Source organism: Eufriesea mexicana, unplaced genomic scaffold (assembly GCF_001483705.2).
Source record: "Eufriesea mexicana isolate 0111107269 unplaced genomic scaffold, ASM148370v2 scaffold1121, whole genome shotgun sequence".
Taxonomy (NCBI): Eukaryota; Metazoa; Arthropoda; class Insecta; order Hymenoptera; family Apidae; genus Eufriesea; species Eufriesea mexicana.
The window spans coordinates 374,276-390,429 of NW_016909245.1; the positions used below are offsets into that span (position 1 = coordinate 374,276).

The following is a 16,154-nucleotide window of genomic DNA, read 5'->3' on the forward strand; positions in this document are numbered from 1 at the left end:
ATTAATTGCAAAATACTAAAACAATTGATAATAACTGTAAAACGTAGAATCTAAGTGAAGATTATTTACTAAAGCGATGCTAAATTGATCTTCATTTGTATATATAGTTACTAAGATTATAGTTACTATAATTTCGAAATACGTATTTTAAAAAGTATTTTTATATACGTAAATATTAAAATGGTTTATGTCTTGCTGATGGAAAGATGAAATGTAATATTCAAATAGGAGTAGTAAATAAATTTGAAGGAGCCATTATATATTTTCGATAAAAAAAAGTTATTTAAATCGAAACGGAACAAAATATACAGGAAACAAATATTTTGAAAGATAACAATACAGTTCATTAGTAATTTAATTTATTAATACCTTCAGTTTTAATGATAAATGTAGTTCATTAAAATATAGTACCGCAGAGATGTGTAAATTATTTATATTTTTAAAGATCAAAAATTATAAAGGTTTTTAAATTACAATTCTGTGATTGACATTGAGGAAAAGTCTGTTATAAAATCAATGAATATATTCAAACAATATATTCGAAACATCAATGAAAGTTTTCTCTTTTGGTGCACATAATACCTTAAAAATTACAAAATTTTTTAAAATTTATATATTATTCTGTTTCCAGTACCCCGATATGATCTACATTATAATGCGATACGTGCAATATTTTTTCTAAGCATAGTCTTGCTATTTAAAGATGAAAAGAATTAAAGGTATAAAATTGCAATGTTTGTACAAAGAAAATTAATATTCATCTAACATACCGTAACTATATGGTACAAAATTTATATAAGAAATACGTGCGTTTCAACCGGTTAATAATACGAACGTACAACCCCATCATCTTATTTTACTTTTTTCCTCATCTATTATTCGAATCGTTGAAAGTGGTTCAACGGCAAGAAGATCCAGTTTTACTCCTCGCACCCGTTAAGCTTTCCTTTATCTCAACCCGTTTCGCACAAGTTATGATCCGTCGTATAATTAATTTTATTTATTTAATGCAAAATTTACTGCAGGTGTACACGTATACATACAGAAAAGAAATATTATTGAGTGTAAAATGGAAATCTGCTTAATGTTAATCTATTACAGTCTGATGTTTCTATTTCCTTTATATAATTACCTCAAAATGAAAAATATTAACTTTATATACAATTTCACAAATTTATTTTTCATAAATATTAATTTAATGTGATTCTATAATCATATAATATTAACTCTAATGTAATTGCCCATATTGTACTACAATTTCTTATCCACTGTAAATTTGTAAAAATACTTATATACGTTACTTCCTATTACTTTATTTGTCACTTTTTAAATATTACTACAAAATTTTGTTCTAGAAATCTTTACACAAGCAAGATATAGAAATTTCTATTAGATTAATGTTTTTATTAACTGTAAGTATAGTTAATTTGGGTAACTATATTATCGACTAATATTCTTCTTTATCGATGCACGGTTAATAATACCGTAGGAATGGTCTGGCATATAGTTTGTACATACGTGCGCAAATATATATATGCGCACATACGATATTCGCCATATTTGTTTCTTCAAAGTTTTACGTTTAAGGCACAATAAGCTTAATTAATATCTATAAAATAACTAAGTTCAAAAATATTTTATTATAACATCCTTTTTTACGAGAAGTATGTCGTAAGTTTGACTTAAATACATGAATAGTAACAACGTTTGTCAGCTGGGAGTGTGGCGGCTCCTGTAATCCAGCTACTCGGAGGCTAGTTATGACGGAGGGTCTGAGAGCGGGGGACGCCTGTCGTTGCGGAACCACGTCGACTGGGCGTCCGCGCTAAGCTCGCCATCAATATGGGCATCCTGAAGGAGTTCTGGGATGGCCAGGTTGGCTAGAGAGAGGCGAACCGGGCCAGAGGGGAAACCCAGCAGCCAAAAGTCTCCGTGGCGGGCAGTAGTGGGATCGCGCCCGGGAGTGGGACCGCGGTGATAGCCTGGTCAATATGACTCGACTCATAACTTTTTTTTTACGTTGTTATAATAATTAAAATAATACATATTTGTAAATTCGTCTATTAACTTTTTATAAAAAGCAGGAAGATTTTAATCATATTAAACCATCAATATACAAAACAAATCGATAATTTTTGCATAAATCTATATTTCCTTCATATTTATTATGAAAAAATGCATTGTAAACATTTACATAAATGTTTTATCATATTACAGATAACATCGTATTAAGTATTATCTATATAAAACAATCATTCTTTACGTGCTTAACGTAAGTCTTTTTTGAATTGTAATGACATACTTTTTCTTTTTCCTTTTTATGGTTGTTGTAATACCATGCTTTTTTTATAGCTATAGTTTATTTAATATGGGTTATTTTATTGATACTACTTTATTGGCCTATATATATATATATATCTCTAGAAATGTAATTAAATAATGAAAAGAAATAATAAAAAAGGAGACTTCCAACTGAGGTATATTATAATAAAGATGTTACACTCAACTTTCTATTTATTATGTAATGTTCTAGTACCTCTTGCTAAACAAGTTTTCTATAAGATACCAAATATAAAAAATATCAATTGAATTATAAATATTCAAATAATCTTTTAATGAATGCTCGTTATATATACTTAAAATATATATATCTCTACATAATTTAAATTCTTTTTTAATTTAAAGAAAATCAATTACTGACCATAATAACCTTTGTATACCTGTTATAAAATATTTCATGTAATTTTCATCCTTATACGTATAATTTCCAAATAGATCATTTATATTCTACAATCCACAAAAAAATAGATATTGAAATATACTTTAAAACTATAAAAGATAAATAAATATAATTAAATTGAATATTGAATAAATAATATTTGTTTAAAAATAATTACATATGCAATGCTAATATTGTTTTAGAAATCTACATTCTTTTGAATATTATATTCCTTTTGTGAAAGTAGCAACCTAATTACTTCATTAAGATACCCTTTTTTCTAAATTCTTAACTATATCAAGTTTTTCTAAAGAATTGTGTTATTTTAATTGTGCTAATAACAAAATAAAAATGAAGTACAATTATTGTTTTCAACAATATCAGATTTTTTATAACACTTAGATAATGAAAACATAATAGAGATATTCCATCATGTTAATTGCAAAAAAAAATATTTGTTTGATAAACTATCTATAAATTTAAACAAAAAATACACTTATGAAAATATACAAGAAATCTGTTTATTTTTACATTATTATTTATCATTTTTCTATATTTGCCTAATACTATATTCTTTTATATTTAACAGAGTGTAGTATTGTGTAGAAAACAGGAAAATTTATAGAATTTCAGGGCAATACTAGTAAATGATATCAAAGCAAGATATACATATATTTGGATATTTTGTTTTATAACTTTTGTTTTTCTTTCTTGACTTGTTCAGTAAGTGCTTCTAAGCGATCGTGTTCTGCAATTAAGGCATCAACTTCATTTATGGGAAGGATTCTTGTAATAGTTTTATTATTTTCTCTTGTAAGAGTAACCATCTCCACTAAAATAAAGTTAAATAGTTGAAACATAATTTCAAATTTTAGATTTACAAATTTATATTTAAATTACAATATACTTATATTTACCTTTATCTCCTGATAATTTATTAAGATCTAAAGTTTTGGAAAGTACTTTTACAGCCAATGCTTTAGCTTCCTCTAATGTGATATTGTTATTAGCATATTCTTGCTTTAATAATGACACTGCAGCAGCAGAATTATGTCCAATACAAGTTGCTTTCCAACCTCCATAATTTCCACTTGGATCTGATTGGTATAATTGATATCCATAATATTTATCCCATCCCATATATAAAATAGAAACACCAAAAGGCCTTTTTCCACCAAACTGTGTATATGCCTGTTTTATATCACAAAGCCAAGAAACAAGTTGTTCACAAGGAATTGGTTCTCCATATTGTAACAAATAGCGTTGAGCAATTAAACGTAATTCATTAGTCAATACATTAGCATCAGAAGTAATACCAGCAACAGAGCACACAATGTCATCATGTAATTTGTAAATTTTTTCAGAATAATAAACTTCATCTAATAGTTTATTTATATTACGTCTTTCTGCTACAAGTAGAATACCATCAGCTGCTGAAATGCCAAGGCAAGTACCTGCATGACTTATAGCTTCCATTGCATATTCTACTTGATAAAGACGACCTTCTGGGGAAAAGATTGTTGTGCGTGTATCATATCTACGTGCCTGTTAATATAAATAAACATAAATACGAGTTACAAATGTCAATAACATGATTTTTTAATTTTTAGAACTTTATTGCAATTCCATATATATATCGAAATTTTAATATTGCAATAAAATTTAATATATACTTACAAACTTCTATAACTTTTAATATTGAACAAAATTTATATTTAATTTAAACTTCTATTTAGATTCTACAGTATTTAAATTTGAATGTACCTAACCTAAATGAAATACTGACTTGCAAAATTTATATTCAAAATATTCAATTTAATATTGAAAAAGGTATTATAAAAGAAATCAATTTTCAAATGTCATATAAATAGAATAAGCTTCATTAAGTTTATAGTAATAATTCACATTTCTCATACAAAAAGTAATAAATAAACTTACATGAGGAAATTAATAAATGCTTAAATTGTCAGGACAAATTTAACGATAAATGTGTATATTACTTTGTCATTATTATTTAAAGAATTCTGTTATTAATGAATGACAATGCAATTTATGTAACCTCTCAGTTATAATTTTAATAAAAAAAATTAGTTAAAAAATTAATATACTGCCTATAATAATATTCTTACATTAATATTTATTTATATTTACCATTATGGAAAATTTGTATTATAACAGTTATAACACTATAATAGATAAAATTAAAATATTGATGCTACCACTTAAGAATGAACTTGTATAAGTCGGTTTTTGAAGAACTTCGGAACACATGATAGGTATGTTCTCAAAATCGGCACATTTTTTACCTGATTAAAAGTATGTTCCGCAATAAGATAATTATTTTCAAAATTTAAGAACATAATAAACTTTAAAATCAAATATGCATAAAATAAATACTAATTGATAAGTTATATTATTATAATCTATTTAGTTTTGCATTTGATATAATAAAGTCATTTTCACAAAAATGATGTCCGCCAAGTTTGCATTACAAGGATAGTGCAAGTCCTTCAGGTCAGCGATTAGTTGAAACTTTGCAGGTTTGTAGATTTCGTCATGCAATTTAAGAGTATATATCATTATAACCGCAAATACTTAATACTTTTTGACATATTTACGATTAAAGTTTTATTACTTCTTTAATTAAAGATTTATTTCTCATGCTTTGCAAATGGAGTCGTGGCCTAACAGCGATGATCGAGAAAAGAACTATTTGATTGACTGATTTATAAATGACTAAAAATTTAATGTAAAATATTATTGACGAAGAAATTTTTTTATTATAGGAGACTTACAAATATGAGTAATATTTATATGCAAGAGCCAGCCACTAAGGGTAAAGTAATAAATATTAGTTAGTAATGTTTCAATGGATTGTATATCTGTTTCTAAAAATCTAGACTTCTATATTAATATATCAAATAATTTCTAATTTGAATTACAATAATAAATAATAAATTTTAATAAATTTGATTTTAAAAGTATTTCACATTAATAAAGCTAATATATTTGTCATAAAGTATTGAGTTAAAATTATGGGCAAAAGAAACTCCAATGACATATTATTAAGAAGACACTATATTTCATACAATTATCAAAGGATTCATAACACAAAATGGTGATCCCACAGGTATAGGAGAAGGTGGTAACATATATGGAGAACCATTTAAAGTGAGGATATATTTAAAAATAAAATAAATTCCTGTTTTATTCAAAAATAACTATGGGATATATGTATTTTAGGACAAATTTCATATATATGATTACGTTTTTTTTTCGCGAAATTTAATTGCTATGTCTAATGCTGGAAAGGATGACAATGGTTCCGAATTCTTCTTTACTCTTAGTTCTTAGTTCTACTGGAGAAACTGTATATAACATGCTTGAACTTGAAAAAGTACTTGTAGATGAAGTAAATTTAATGTTTACAAGAAAATATATTAAGAATTGATATAAATATAATATTTCCTCTGTTTTGTAGAATAATAGACCACTTTATCCTTCAAGATTGATATAAACTATAATATTGAACAATCCATTTTCTGATATTATACCAAAAATAATAGTACAGGAAAGTGAAAAAGTAAAGTACAATTCAAAAACTAAAACAGCAGCAGTAAAGTAAAAATCATATATGTTTGAAGAATTTAGCCCTGGTAGTATTATTCTTTGTAATGAAAAATTTTGTTACAGAGATTTCAATCTTTTATCATTTAGTGAGGAAGCAGAGTAAGATGAAGAAGAATCTGTGATATTAAATAAAAAGTTTACTGGTAAAGGCAAATCAGCTCATGATCATTTAACTGATCCAAAATTAAGCTCACAAACAGCTGTTGAACCACCTGGACTTGCAAATAAATAAAGGAAGAAAGGCCACAGTAGTGATTGGGAATGTGACGACCAAGTAAAAACTCAAGAAGAATTACAAGTTGTAAAGAAAGAGAAAGAGTTAGTTTATTGTTTATATTATAACTATGTTATAGAAAGGAATTTTTATTAATTGTCTCTTATATTTATATTTTCAGAGCAATAAAGGAAAGGATAAAAAATACATTGAGAGATACAAAAAAGAAACCGAAGAAAGTACAAAATTATAAAGTAGGTGATGCTGAAGATGATAAGGATATAAAGGAAAATGAATAGGGAATAAAAAACTCCTTATTAGGTTTAGCACAAGAGAAAGCCGAGGAAATGCACGACAAGAGATGTCAATAATTATTAGGATAACTCATGCATTTGAATAGAATCATTTATCATATGTTTATAAATATTGTACATATATATATGGTCATTGTAATGACAATTATTACGTGATATGTATTACGAAACATCTTTTCCTCGCAACGGTCCGTGGTACGGACATCTACTCAGATTCTAATGTCTATATGTCATTGTTTATTTTGTCGTTAACAATTAACATGTATATGTGAAACTTTCAAAGTGAATAAAAAGTACTGTAACATATAACCATGGCAGTTTCATTTTCTTTTTACCACGAACAGAAGCACGCATCTTCATCTGTGACTTCATGTTCAACGAACTATTAAGAGAGTAAAAAAAACGAAGAAAAATGTGTTATACTCATTTATGTCCTTTTATTGTTTTGTTTCTCCCGCCCAACTGGTCACTTGGTTTTTAATTCGGCAGTTTCGATCAGCGCCATCTATGATTTGGGCTCAAAAAGCAAGAAAGTGATAGGAATATAGAATAGGCAAGGAGGTCGTCGATGTACTGGTCACGTGGTAGCCAAGGACAGGGAGGGGATAGAAAAGGATAGAATGGCCCCGGCAGTGAAAAATTATTAATTACTCAATTTTCGTAAACAATTTGTGAACTTTCATAATTTCGTTGCAAAGCTGGAACTTCAGGCTACATTCTTATATAATTTTCGTAAAGAATTTAACTCTAAATTGCTAGTTATTAATTTTTGTTTTATGGCGTCTATGATTTTGTAACGACGACCATCACGACCTTCCGTGAAAATATTTATTACTAAACGAAACTAGAAGCAAAATGTGATCAAAAGTTATATGAGAAGATTCGCAAGAACATTGTTTTTCTAACGAGTGCATAAAGTTTTATAAATTAATTGGGTAAAGGATAGTAATTAACGAAAAACCAATGGTGTCTTCGACAACAATTCGAACACTACGTAAAATAATAATTAATAATTAATTATTTAGGGACAAATATATATGGAAAAATATATTGGAAAGTTCTTGAAGGATCTGCCTTTACGATGAAATTATAAAAGTTCATAAATTAATCGCAGGAATTGAGTAATTAATTAATTATCCAATAAAACCTTAAAAAGGAACATTCAGCGCCGCCTATAGTTATTTATTGGAACTAACGAAGCACAAGCTTCCAGATAAAAATCATAGGCGGCGCTGACTGTTCCTTTTTAAAGTTTTATTGGATAATTAATTAATTACTCAATTCCTGCGATTAATTTGTGAACTTTTATAATTTCATCGTAAAGGCAGATCCTCCAAGAACTTTCCAATATATTTTTCAATATAGATTTGTCCCTAATTAATTTATTATTAATTATTATTCTACGCGGTGTTTGAATTATTATCGAAAACGCCATTGGTTTTTCATTAATTACTATCATCTACGCAATTAATTTATGATGCTTTGTGCCCTCTTTAGAAAGACAATGTTCTTGCGAATCTTCTCATATAACTTTTGATCACATTTTGCTTCTAGTTTCGTTTAGTCTTAAATATTCTCACGGAAGATCGGGATGGTCGTCGTTACGAAATCATAGATGCCATCAAACAAAAATTATTAACTAACAATTTAGAGTTAAATTCTTTACGAAAATTATATAAGAATGTAGCCTGAAGTTCCAGCTTTGCAATGGAATTATAAAAGTTCACAAATTGTTTACGAAAATTGAGTAATTAATAATTTTTCACTGCCGGAGCCATTCTATCCTTTACTTTCCCCTCTCTGTCCTCGTTTACCACGTGACCAACTCTTCGACGACCTCCTCGCCTATTCTATATTTCTATTACTTTTCCGAGCATGTGGTCCAAAATCATAGATGGCGCTGATCCCAAGCGGTAAAAATATAATAAAACTTTAATCACAAATATTTCAAAAACTATTGAGTAGTTGCGACTATAATGATATATATTCTCGAACTGCATTACGTAATCTACAAACCTGCAAAGTTCCAACTGAATTGGTGTCTTGAAGGACTTGCACTCTCCTTGTAAGCAAATTATATCTTTATTACTCATTCATAACTATTGCTCAATTAAATTTTTGCTATGGAATTTATAATTTTATATTTATTATATGTTGTTAAGTTCATAAAAAAGTTTTGTAATTAAATATTATTCTATAATTACCAACATACAGTAATATATTTCTAAACATATTTTTTAACAAATGATACTTATGATTAATTTTATATTTACAATATATTTGAAATAATTTATTAAGTTAAGAATTTAATTTACATAATTGTTGTTTCATAATTTCTGTTCAGTATAATTTTTTTATTTATATTTATTAATTAACGGGTATACGATAATAAAAAATATCACTTAATAATTACAAGGAAGAGATCTTTATGAAAACTATACAATTTTATTGTCAATTAAAAGTTACTAGTTCCATTAATTATTTAGATATGAGTACATACTTAAAGATTTGTAAAAATAAGAAGAATACAATATATTGCAATAAAACTAACAACATTGTTACAGCAATTGTTACAATCTATTCTATTGCATGTCATAACCATAAATAGAACTGAAGTCTTCTGAATTTTCATTTCCTTTTTCTGATTTTATCATACTAGAGTTCAAATATTGATAAGCTGTAGTAAATCCTCTTCCAGTGCTAATTTTGTTTACCTCTCTATACAATCCTTTTGCTGTTCTTGGATTTAACTGATTAATTTTCCAAACTTCATTTTTCTTTCCTTTATTCAAATTTGGCTGATGGACATCTTTATGAATATTAATCTCTTTACAGTCTTTTTGCATTTTAGAATTATTTTCTTTAAATATATCTTCTTCAACCTCCAAAATATTTTGAAATAATGCAACAGCATCATTTTCTTCATTAAGAACATTTTCTACATCTTTTTGTTTAGAAATATTTTTTGAAATTGAAGAAACATTACTTGTATCAATAATACTATTTTTTAAACTATGGTTTTCGAAATCTGTTTCCATGTAACTTTTGGTAGTTACGATGGACATGTCATCCTTTTCTGATAAATTATTGCCCTCCTTTATACAAAGTTTATTTAATTTACAAATAAGATTATTAGCAAAATCTTGATCATATAATACTGTTTTAGTAAGATTTTTAGGAGCTTGTAATGGTTGTTCAAAGTCTATCTGCTTTTCCATAACTTTTGTATGAGTACTACTACTATCAACACAGGAATTCTTATTTTCAAGAGATAATATTCTATTTCTTTCATACTGCTTAAATTGCTTCTTCTTTGATTTTGACATACCTATTGGTGGTCTAATTATATTTTTACTTTCTATTGTAACTTTTGGATCATATGTTGGGTTATTTCCAGACCAGTCTTCATTAATGAAATTGGTCTGTGTGTTACATGCTTCTTCTAATGAAATTGTTCCAACTTCTCGATCGGTATCTAATATGTATTGATAACATTTTATATTTCCACTGGTTGAGCATATTGAAAGATGATTCTGCAACAATGAATTATAATACTATTAAAACTAGAAATAAAGAATGTATCCTAATTTTTCAATATTACATTCTATTATTAAATTTAAGAAATAGAAAATACATGTTAATTAAACAATACAACAAAAAAGCATAGTATAGAACATACCTCATATTCTTCTGGATTTAGCATATGTGATGCATCAAATGGACATACAACTTTAGTATTTTTTGGATAATTTTTACGACATTTTGACAAATGTTTTTGAAACCGATGATTTATAATTCTATGTGATTTGTTAAATGGACAAGTAACATACCCTTCAATACTGTTCATTTTTCTAAAAAAAAAAAAAAAAAATAAAAGATAAAGATGTATATTTTTTATATATATGTGTTAAAGAAATTATGATTAAAGTATGGTAAAATATAATATATATGCATGTAAAGGTGATTTGGAATATTTTGATTCCTTTTTCTTTTTTCATAAATTAATTTTAAAAACAAGTAGCTCACAAAAATTATGCAAAATGTGTAACATTGTATACATTATGATATACAATAACTGTCATTAATAAAATACTCATTCAAACAAACCAAACTTAAATTGAAATTTCTATATTAACAGTAAAACGTTACATATTCATAATCCTACTTCAACTAATTATCGATGTATTTTTAAATTACACTTAAGTTACAATTAAACAATATGTATGTATAATGTTACATACGTTATTTTTACTATTTGTAGAAATTGTTGAAAAGTCTCTAATTAATAATCTTAGGTTAGTGTTTATCTGTTAAATATATATTATTTGCACGACTCAATAAGCATGAAATATAAGTATTTATGCTTACTATATATAGTTTTAATGTTTATTGTATAACAGCATGATTCAAATATTAAGAACAATACCTAATTAAAAAAAAGTCATTTAAGTTTACAAAAAACTGCTTATAATCTTTTTAAGATTACAATTTATAAGAAGGAGAAAAGAAAATAATGAAACTTTATAAACAATTTTTCTTGTATAAAATATTTTTCACTAAATATTATTCGATTATTGTTAAACGCATTCGTTGTTTTTGCGATATTGATTTCTACCATAAAATTTTGCCAATTAAAATAGTAATAATTATTCCTGCTATATAATCGCTATGTCTGATATTCTTTTTAATACAGAGTATCCAATCTCCAACATACATAATTTCAGTTTCACCACCACTATCTCGCAAGAAAGGCATACGCTTTCCTCACGCAGTATGGCTCGTTTGATTCCAGTTGTGATCCGTTCGACCACGTTAGTTCTAGGAGATTTTATTTCATTTTCGAACGAAATCGTACGCAAGTAATCCAAAATACATCATGGATGATGAATGGGGTACGTATAAATCAATTTTTAAACATTTAATAATATTGTGATCATTTGTTGACTTGAAACTGTGAAACACTTTTAACCTTCAACATTACAGATGTCGGAAATGCTGAGGCGAAATTCAACCTCGCTATCAGATCCAACAAGTGGGAGGGCGAAGACGAAGATGAAGACGTCAAGGTTCTGTTTTACTAATTTTCTATTTTAATTTTGTGCGAGCTACTTTCGAAATCTTCCGTTAAGACAAGTTATAAGTATAGTTAACCTTTCATAGAGCTAGTCAACACGAGTCGAATTGGTTATTGCAACAATCGGTTATTGTTGAACAACTATGATTGTTGAATTTAAATTGAATAAAAATTAAAATGGGTGAAATATAATTTCAGTTAAAATTTACATTTATATTTGATAACAAGTAATTACATATTTTTTATTAACTGCTAATGTGTTTTATAAATTTTTTAATTGAATACTATACACTGAAAATAAATTGATTAAATTTATCTCAATTTAAATTAATATTACAAATATGTTTGCATAATATTTCATTTTAAATAAAATTTAATAAAATTGAAATTGTTGCAATATATTCAAAATGATATAAGACAAATTAATTTAAACTCAAATATCAAGTTAAAATAAATTAAGCAGTTAGAAAATTAAGTGTTTGTACAATGATTTAAAAAAAAGAATCAATCAACAGGATAGTTGGGAAGATGTCGAAGGAGAAAAGAAAGACATAGAAAAACCTATAGAAGTGCCTAAGGCTAAGCCAAAACCAAAAAAAGCTTTGGCAGAAAGAATCGAAGAACGTGAGGTATAGTTCTTAATTTTTAATTCAATTTTTTGAATATATTTTCTTGTTCAATTAAATTGTTTAATTAGTGATTGAAAAGTAAATCTTTAATACATTTATTGGTTGCTTGTTTATAATTGTATTGTATATAAATACAACCTTATCATTTTTAAATTTAACTATATTTAATTACTAATTTATATTACTTTCATATGATTCATTTATGTTACTTTCTTACTATTAAATATTTTTGTCTACCTGATTTTATTAATATATAGTTTATTAGTATAACAATTTGTTATCATCATTTATTATGTTACTACTAAAAATATTTCCAATTTTTTTATTCATAGAAAAAGGCAAGGGCAGAGGCAGAAAGAAAAGCTAAAGAAAAAGAGGAAGCCTTGACACCAGAGGAAAGGAGAGCAGAACAATTAAGGCGTCAAAGGCTCCAAGAAGAAGCTGATCTACGTCTTGCCATGGAGACTTTCGGTTTGTCCAACCTTGTTGATTTTTCTCATCGCAAGCCACACAAAACTGAGAAGAAATGACTTCACTAAAAACTTTTACTTATCAACTCTTTGCACTTCTATTTTTATTTAATAATATGAATTTTAAATAACTTATAAAACTATGTAGTCATTTTGCTAATATTTGATAAGGTGATAAAAATAATGCTATCTTTTTTTAAAGTATTAAAATTAGTATTTTACTTACAAGCAATTAGGAAATATGTATTAATTTATTTTTTAAGTATTTTATTTTACCATTGCAAAACTAATAATTATTTTATAATTATATATGAAATTGATACAGATTTAAATTATAATAAGAAAAATATTAGATTAATAGCTATAAAAATATTAGATTAATGAATATTTTTATTTGTTTTAACCTTGTTTAATTTTAAGTGTAGATTTGAATCTCAAATTGTTTTTGTAATAAAATTTTTTTATTGCTCTTATGCATAATTCAATTTCAAATTTTTATTTAACTGATATTAAATTGTATTAATTATTTGAGATTGCAGAATTTCATATTTTTTAAATTAAAAAATTACATCTAGATTTAAGTTTTTTAATGTGAAATTTAAACTTGAATTTACGTTTTTAATTTAAAATAATTAAAAATTTTATATAAATTTTATATTTTTAAAATGTTTTATTTCTCGCAGTCATGGAAAAGAAAAATTTTAAAGAAATCTTTTAATTTAAATATTGGTATTTATTAAAGGTATAATGGATCACAAAGAGTTGATTTAATATTCATGCCTTAATGCAAGTTTTTAATGACTTAATTATGTTTTAAAACTTTATCTTTCATAAACTAATATACAGTATATTTGTCAGTATTTTGAGTACTACTGGTGTAAAAATTAAAATTATTATGTAATTTTTAAATACATTCCATATAGCAAATAAAATATAAGATATCTAACAATCTTCTCATTTTTAAAAGGACAATATGAAATATTTTTATATACATATATATTGGAATTAAAGTAAAATAGTTATAGTAAATTTAAAAGTAAAATATAAAAAATCCTGAAAAATATCTTATATGAACAAAATATTCTGTTTTTGTTTTAATACTATTGAAGTTGAAAATTACAATTGCAATAGTTACAAGTTTATTATCAGACATTCCCATATTTTTAAATTTAATTTAATTACAAAAATTGGTGTCAGGAACTGTACCAGGGATGTTATAAATCATGTATTTCAATGAATCAATATAATTCTTGAGGTAAATACAAAATTGTTATTGTATAAAAAATAAACATTTCTATTTCATAAAAAAGTAATGCAGATGTGTCTTATTTATCAACATTAATTTCCCGTACCGTTCCTGATAGATATTATTTTTAATAATAACACAGTCAAAATTTATCTTTTTATTATAATATAAAATTTTGTATAATCAGAAGTTATAAATAACATTTTACCTAGGGAATATGTTTCTTTGGAAATATGATTCTATATATAAAATTTTAATATTAGTCAATTAAAAATTATTTTTATTATTATTAATTTAATTTGTAAAATTAAAATGTGATCTGTGTGCAAATATATTTTTTAATGTAATTAGTAGTCATATATTATTTAATAATTTTGGTAATCAACATTTTCAGGAAATATTTAATTTGCAATAAATTTGATAGAAATTTTAATATATCTTTTGTTTTAGGTGTGACAGAAGAATCTGTGTTGAGCCTGGATACCACAGTACCCAACACAAAAGAAGAATTTGAGCAGTATGGAAGTGTACTTACCCAAAAGTTAAATCAATTTGGTAAACATTCTGAATTTCCTCCATTTGCAGAAGAACTTATTAAATCTGTTGCCCTCAATTGTAAGTACACTACATTAAAATTATGGATTATAAAGTATTACGATCATACAAATTTTTCAAAGTAAAATATATTTTGAAAAAATATTTTAAAAATATAGATTTATTTCTTCTTCACCATGAACTAATTTTAAACAAATTTATATATATTAAATGATTAATATTTTTATATAAATATGTATGGATTTATATTAACTTTATTTACAGTACCTTCATTGCATTTGAGGAAAGTTAAAACACTGATCGATAATTTGTTGATTGAGAAACAAAAAATTGAGAAAGGCGAAAAGGCGAAAAAGAATAAGGGCAAGGGAAAAGCAAAGCTGAAAATTGAAGGTGACAACTCTCTTTTGAGTGAATACAGCGACTTTGTTTACGATGATTACAACGATTTCATGTAGCGACCTTTTCATCCCATATTCTTATTATTCCCTAACTCCTTATCTAGTCGCCTAAATACACGCAGATGGTTATTAACATTTTTGCAAATTTTATATCCTTTATTCTCTCTTTACATTTAAATCTTTAATTTCTTTATTATTAAATATTGGTTCATGGTTGCATATTATAATTTTCTTTTAATTTCATATTATATATGTATATAATATATGATATGAAATATGATATATATATATAAAATATATATTATATTATATTTAAATAATACAATATAATACATATTATATATATATATATGTATATAAAATGTTAAAATATATGATACATCTAAGAGATGTAAAAAAAATCTTAACACAAAGTGTTAATGTGTTTTAAATGTAATTGGGAAAACTACATTAATACTCATCTGATTGATATAAAATGTTAATAGTTTTGAAAAATCGACGATTTTCAATCATATATGTTAGCAAATTTAGTTACATTTAATGTATTAACTTATAAATTAATTATAACTGCAACATAAACTGTATATTGATATCAAAATTCGGATGCTGAGGAAATATAATAATACGAAGACATCAGCAACAATATTTCCAGTATGAGCATTGCAGAATAATGAAATAAATTGGTGCACAGTGGGATAGATTGTCGATCGAGAAATTTACCCTCGAAAACGAATTTTATCGTTTTTATCGCAAGTATCAATAATTATTTTATACAAGTAATTATAAAAACAGTTTTTTATAGTTTTATATTCACAAATCTTCATATTGTTTTATGATTATTCTTTTCGTAATATATGATTTCGTTTAAATAACATTTTATAATAATAATAATAATAATAATA

At 25.6% G+C, this 16,154-nt stretch overlaps 3 protein-coding genes across 3 annotated transcripts; 1 reads left to right on the top strand and 2 right to left on the bottom strand.

The window, feature by feature from the left end:
* Positions 1-3,320: 3,320 nt before the first annotated feature.
* On the bottom strand, positions 3,321-4,952 carry Prosalpha3 (proteasome alpha3 subunit). The gene is made up of 3 exons (XM_017900144.1): positions 4,871-4,952; positions 3,637-4,264; positions 3,321-3,551 (listed from the first exon to the last, which is right to left on the bottom strand). Exons 1-3 carry the CDS (start codon positions 4,871-4,873, stop codon positions 3,409-3,411), a joined length of 774 nt encoding a protein of 257 aa, XP_017755633.1. The 5' UTR covers positions 4,874-4,952; the 3' UTR covers positions 3,321-3,408.
* A 4,507-nt stretch (positions 4,953-9,459) lies between these two features.
* LOC108547531 (uncharacterized) lies at positions 9,460-10,724 on the bottom strand. The gene is made up of 2 exons (XM_017900100.1): positions 10,557-10,724; positions 9,460-10,410 (listed from the first exon to the last, which is right to left on the bottom strand). Exons 1-2 carry the CDS (start codon positions 10,722-10,724, stop codon positions 9,460-9,462), a joined length of 1,119 nt encoding a protein of 372 aa, XP_017755589.1.
* A 924-nt stretch (positions 10,725-11,648) lies between these two features.
* Positions 11,649-15,369, top strand: eIF3j (eukaryotic translation initiation factor 3 subunit J). Its single transcript, XM_017900161.1, has 6 exons — positions 11,649-11,769; positions 11,861-11,943; positions 12,467-12,580; positions 12,913-13,051; positions 14,747-14,911; positions 15,116-15,369. Exons 1-6 carry the CDS (start codon positions 11,754-11,756, stop codon positions 15,307-15,309), a joined length of 711 nt encoding a protein of 236 aa, XP_017755650.1. The 5' UTR covers positions 11,649-11,753; the 3' UTR covers positions 15,310-15,369.
* Positions 15,370-16,154: the final 785 nt, after the last annotated feature.

Bases quoted from the DNA above. Each gene is read 5' to 3' on its own strand.
- Prosalpha3 (XM_017900144.1), bottom strand. The intron at 3,552-3,636 runs GTAAATATAAGT...ACTTTATTTTAG, and splicing joins TAAATTATCAGGAGATAAAG to TGGAGATGGTTACTCTTACA.
- LOC108547531 (XM_017900100.1), bottom strand. From the start codon at position 10,724: ATGAACAGTATTGAAGGGTATGTTACTTGTCCATTTAACAAATCACAT. The intron at 10,411-10,556 runs GTATGTTCTATA...TCATTGTTGCAG, and splicing joins TAAATCCAGAAGAATATGAG to AATCATCTTTCAATATGCTC.
- eIF3j (XM_017900161.1), top strand. The intron at 13,052-14,746 runs GTTTGTCCAACC...CTTTTGTTTTAG, and splicing joins TCTTGCCATGGAGACTTTCG to GTGTGACAGAAGAATCTGTG. The intron at 14,912-15,115 runs GTAAGTACACTA...CTTTATTTACAG, and splicing joins TAAATCTGTTGCCCTCAATT to TACCTTCATTGCATTTGAGG.